Genomic DNA, 5,282 nt, shown 5'->3' with positions numbered 1-5,282 from the left:
GGCGCAGCGCCCCCCCAGCGCGCCGGGCCCCGGACGCGAGCCCCGGACGGCCCCCGGGGCCCCGTCCAGTGCCGCTGGCGGCGCGGGGCGGGCGCGGGGCGGGCTGCCGGCCGCTCCCTGCCCGGCCCGGGATGGCGGCCAGCTCCCGCTCACCGGGCTGCGAGGCTCAGGCTCCTGTCCCTCCTCTCCAGCACCGGGTCGCAAGAGGACCTGGCACAGAGGTGACAATAGAAGGATTCTAAAGCTGCCCCCTCCCTCTCTTTCACTTTTTTTTTTTTTGGCGGCTGGCCTGCATGGAAATCCGATCCCTTGACTGTGGGGTTAACAGCACGCTCTAACCAAGTGAGCTGTCACTTTTTTTTCCGTTTTAAACTCTTCACAACATCTTCACTACTCTTCACTTGACAGAAGCCCCAAATCGTCATAGCTTTTACGTTTCTCACTCTCCGCCATGAGCTCCAGAAGAGACTTCATCTTGCGTCCTGACAGGGCAGGGGCCCTAGGAGAGCACTCTGGACCCCAGACCTCCCTCTTTGCGCCCTTCCCTCTCTCCCTGAGGCTGGGCACAGTGGGACTCCCCCTTGGGAAGCACTTATGACTTGGAGGTCTTAGCCGCCCCATGTGGGGTGAGCACAAGGCAGAGGTCATCTAAGGAGCTGCTGGGCCAGACCTGCACGGGCTTTGCCCACCACACAGCCCCGAGTATGGGTTCCTCGTTGCTAACAGTTATTGCTGTAAAAGGAACCCCATCTGCACACCTCCCAGCCAGAGTTGGAGTGACACGTGGGCGGGGCTGTGGCTGTCCATCATCCTCCCTTTGGACTGGCCCCGACACTCCTCCCTGGGAGAATGCTGCCAGGAATGCTGCGGGCGCTGGGTCGCTGGGTCGGCCTGCGCAGCCTGATGCTGACTCTCCTTGCAGATGGGGCTGCGGAGGACCCAGCAGGCGGCTGTATAGTGTCTGGGGTCACCAGCACCTACCGACGGCTCCCGGACGCTGCTCACAGGTGTTCATTGGACTCTGGGACAGAAGATGGCGAGCTGAGATGTCTCGAGAGGCAGGTGCCGCTTCTCAAACTGGCCTCCCGGGACTCAGGAGTGGAGATGGCAGTTGGGGATAGCCCCCTGGTCACCTCACCGGGCCTTTCTCAGGACTTTCTGGACTTTGAGCCCATGGGGAACCCTGGGACCCGGGGCCACCTGGGCCAGCTCCTGGCCAGCCACAAGCTGGAGCAGGTGCTGGAGAGGTCCCACCGGCTCCCAACTTCCCCGACCATCTTGTCAAGACAGCACCACTCCCTGCAGCCACCAAGCAAGCCTGAGTGTGGAATGTCCCCTTTTGGAGCAGGGCAACAGAAGTTCACTGAGGCAGAAACTGACCTAGAGGCAGGCCTGGAAAAAGAGGCGGTGAGTGCCGGCTCTCAGGTGAGGGGGATCACTTGACGCAGGCAGCCTGGTTTCACTGCGGCTGGTGGGAACCCCCACCCCCTTGTGTTCTCGCTGACGCTCTCAGGGTGGGGCACTCCTTGTCCCTAATTGGCGGGTTGTGTCATGACTTCTTGCCTCACCCCACCCCCGCAGAGCAGGTGGGCAGGTGCAGGCCCTGCCTGGCACCCTGCCTAGCTGGGCGCTGGGGAAGCCAGCCAGGTGTGTGCTCCTCCTCTGCGTGCCCACTCTGCCCCCATCTGCTGGACAAGCATCTGCTGGCCCCCGTCTCCAGGCCGCCTAGGGTGGGGGTCCGGTTGAGTTTGGAAGTCTCCCCTACCTCACTGTGTCCCACAGGTGAGGGACTTGGGGTCTGGAGCCTGGGCCTGCCTCCCAGGGCAGGGTCTTCGCTACCTGGAACACCTGTGCCTGGTGCTGGAGCAGATGGCGAGGCTCCAGCAGCTCTGCCTGCAGCTGCAGGCCCAAAGGCCCCCTGCAGTGAGTGTGCTTGGGGGAGGCCGAGGAGTGGGCCCCCGGGAGCCTGGAATAGCCTCAGCCCTCTAGTTGGGCCCTGATTGCCCCGTCTCTCCTGTGCACAGGGTCCTGAAGAGGAGGAGTTGGCCCTGGCCCCTTTACCTTCACCTTCTCACACCCTAGGTGGGGGGGTGCAGGGGCCAGGGGAGCTGCTCAGCCAGACAGAGGAGACAGGTGAGGGGCGAGTGTGTCTCCCTCCATGTCCTGCCTGCCCCATCTGCCTGTCCAGGGGCCCGCCAGCAGACCCACTGAGTTGTAGCTGATGGGGTGGCTTCCTATTCCTGGCTCTGGGTAACCTGACTTTCTTTCTGAAGTGGTGAAGGCAGCTTCACTCTCAAAGGCGGGGATGCCTAGTGCCAATCTTCCCAGGCTGCCAGAGGCCCTAGTGGAGCCAACCTACAACTTTCCATCCTGCCAGGGACACAAGGTGGGTGATGGATAAACACAGGGCAGGTGGTGGGAGGGGTGGGGTGGGGATGTATGGGCACCCCAAAGGCCAGATACCCAGGGAAAAGGACAAGATTCCTGTTTGGAGCACTGACTTGTCCTGGCTGTGGTGACAGCTGTCTCTGGGAGCTTGGCTGGGCTTGTGTGTATGGGGAGGGACTCTGTGGTGACCCCTCACCCTCTGCTCAGCAGGATCTGTCCCACTGGGACAGAGTCAAGGTCCTGCTGAACCGGATCCGCTGGAGGAGCCCTCGACATCCTGGGCCCCCTGCCCCTCCTGATGGTTGTGGCCCCAGGTGAGTCCTGTGCCCAACCCAGTGCAGGGGGAGGAGGTGATGAACCAGGATGCCAAGATTGTCCTGCCAGTTGTCATCTTTGTCCCTGTCGAATTTGAGAAACAGGCTGTCTTTGAGAGGGTGCTAGAAGAAACAGAAAGTAGTTAAAAACGCTCCATTTACAGATGAGGGGGCTGGGGACTGGGTGGGGTCGGGGGTAGTCACTTTCCAAAAGACACATGGAGAGTCAGTGACACAGCCAGGATCAGGATATGGGAAATCTCCTCACCCCAGCCCAGCAAAGCCCTCAGTGTTGAAATTTGGGCCACTTCCCTAGGTTTGTGGAGAGAGCAAGGCAGAGGCACAGAGAAAGGGTTCCACAGTGGGGGACGTCCATCATGCCCAGGGGTTGTATTGAAGAATTCTCTGTTGGAAAGAATCACCACATAACTTAACATCCCAGGCTCCCCATGGCAGATAAACAATGCTCTGTCAAGTCTGGGGCCAGTCTTACCTTTGTTTCCTCCTTCTAGCCTAATGTCTCCTATTCTCTTCCACAGGATTGAGTCCAGGGACCTCCCTGAAAGGCCTCAGGGCCATCCCCACCGGAAAACCTTTATGCCATCATTAGTGGTTCGGAAGCAACGAGCAAAAAACCTTTCTGTATGCTGAGCCCTCCTGGTGCACCTGGTGACCCTGGCTGGAGGGGATTCACCATGAAGTCTTCCTCACCCTTTGCCCTGTTGCTACTTCTCTGCACTGCCAGGAAAAGCTGCTGATGCTCACCCTTCTCTCTGAGGCGAGGGCTGAGTCTTTCTCCTCCAAGCAGCCTGGCAGAAGAGCCCTGGTTCCGAGAGTCCTCAAGGTGCAGCAGCTCCAGGGCTCCATCTCCTTGCCAGAAATCCCTGAGCTTAGACAATGTGAATTTACTTATTTATCAGGCGTCCACAGAGTGTGTTTGGTACAGTGATCCGTCTGGGCCCAGCATGTTTCAGATGTGTATTTATACACAATGATATAAATATATATCTCTGTGGGACTGCCAATGTTGCAAACTGACCGGATCCAACCATCTCTCCTGGAATCATGTGTCCAAAGGGTTGGTCTTTCAGGTGAGGTAACTGCAGAAGGATGAAACTGATCTCCATTCTACAGTGGGCAGTTACTGATCCCGATTCCTGCTTTCCTCCTCATACTTGCATTGACAGCCCTGGGTCAGAGAATGGTGTTGTCTTGGTCGCCACTGCATGGAATCTTGCCTCTGGATCACAGCCCTTGAAGAATGGACAGGAATGGGGAGGATCGGGGACAAAATGGGGAACAGCTGAAAAACCTACAAGGTCAATTCTCATCTGCAGTGCTCTATACTAGCTTTTACATGTCAGCACCATGCTCAGCCAGTGAGCCAACCAGCCATCCCTATATAGGATCCGAACCCGTGGCCTTGGTGTTATCAGCACCGCACTCTCCCAAGTGAGCCACAAGCCGGCCCTAGCTTTTACATGTCAAAGCTGAAACCAGAAGCCCATGCTAGCTTTTAGACCTTGACAAAGCCTCTTAACTCTTCTGAGCCACAGCTTCCCACTTGGGATAATGATGCCTGCCCTACCTACCTCACAGACTTGTTATGAGGATAAAGTGAGATTAAATTGTCTCAAAGTTCTTTGTGAATGTTAATAGGAAAGGGAGAGGGTACGAGTGCTGGAGGGAGGCTAGACTGGAGGGCTGTTGGGGAGGTCAGAGGATAAGTGGGGACTAGGATGCTAATGGGGACTAAAATGGCCAGTCTCCTGGCAAGACTTTGAACAAGTCATTTCACTGTGGTCTCTTAGGTTTCATATTTGAGAATTAGGGAGCTGATTCCCGACCTGCTTGCCCTCCAGAGTTGTGAGGGTACAGTCAATGGAAGGTCAGGGCCAGTGATGGAGATCATTGGCTTGAGTCAGAGGAATGTCTCCTAGAAATGGCCATTGATCAGACATCCTCTTTCCCCATTAGGAGGGGCTGGTTCTTTTGCTACTGCATTCTTGGGGGCTGCCAGAATGAATGGGAGTTGGGGGTAGTAGGTTCTGCCTGTGTTGGGGAGGGTCCAGCTCCAGCTGTTTTTGGCAGGAACCAATGCTCTGAAGCCTGCTTTTCCCAAGGGACACTTAAGCGCGGACACCACGGAGGCGCGGTCTCCGAACGGGCATCCGATCCGGGCAGGCGCACTTCCGTTCTCCAGCTGCCGCGGGATGGCAGGCCGGCGTGGGGGAAGGGAGAGGTCGGTGGAGACGAGGGAGGGACCATATCCGGGAGAGTGGCAGCTTCCGACCAGTGGTCGCGCTTCCGGAGAGGCGCTTCCGGTGGCGGCGGCAGCAGGGGCTGTGCTGGTTCCGGGTGTCTTTGTCCCCCCTGTGTCGCGGCCCTGGCCCGCAGGTGGGTTGGGACGTCCCCCGTCGCCCCCTGCCCGGTCGCCCCTCCTCTGGCCGCGGATCGGCGAGGGCCGGGCGGCGAAGATGCAGGGGCGCGCAAGGGCCGAGCCCACCAACCCCTGACCGCAAGTGCCGTCTCCCTGGCAACGGCCTCGGCCCTGGGGGCGGGCGGGAGGAGGGGAAGCCG

At 58.6% G+C, this 5,282-nt stretch overlaps 2 protein-coding genes across 2 annotated transcripts in view; both read left to right on the top strand.

Moving 5' to 3' along the window:
• The window catches only part of LOC103603130 (chromosome unknown open reading frame, human C8orf58), a gene marked incomplete at its 5' end in the record, with an annotated part of 8,113 nt that extends 3,770 nt beyond the window's left edge, over positions 1-4,343 (top strand). Inside the window, 7 exon segments of the mRNA XM_008587604.1 lie at positions 923-1,407; positions 1,783-1,923; positions 2,025-2,133; positions 2,274-2,386; positions 2,599-2,702; positions 3,242-3,327; positions 3,330-4,343. Coding sequence (XP_008585826.1) covers positions 923-1,407; positions 1,783-1,923; positions 2,025-2,133; positions 2,274-2,386; positions 2,599-2,702; positions 3,242-3,327; positions 3,330-3,460 — 1,169 coding nt within the window.
• Positions 4,344-5,013: 670 nt separating this feature from the next.
• CCAR2 (cell cycle and apoptosis regulator 2) overlaps positions 5,014-5,282 on the top strand; it is a 15,781-nt gene continuing 15,512 nt past the window's right edge. Inside the window, exon 1 of the mRNA XM_008587599.1 lies at positions 5,014-5,099. The gene's annotated coding sequence lies outside the window, so the exon portion shown is untranslated. The remainder of the gene's footprint in view (positions 5,100-5,282) is intronic.

Source organism: Galeopterus variegatus, unplaced genomic scaffold, assembly GCF_000696425.1.
Source record: "Galeopterus variegatus unplaced genomic scaffold, G_variegatus-3.0.2 Scaffold4463, whole genome shotgun sequence".
NCBI lineage: Eukaryota > Metazoa > Chordata > Mammalia > Dermoptera > Cynocephalidae > Galeopterus > Galeopterus variegatus.
This window is presented reverse-complemented; position numbering and strand designations above follow the sequence as displayed.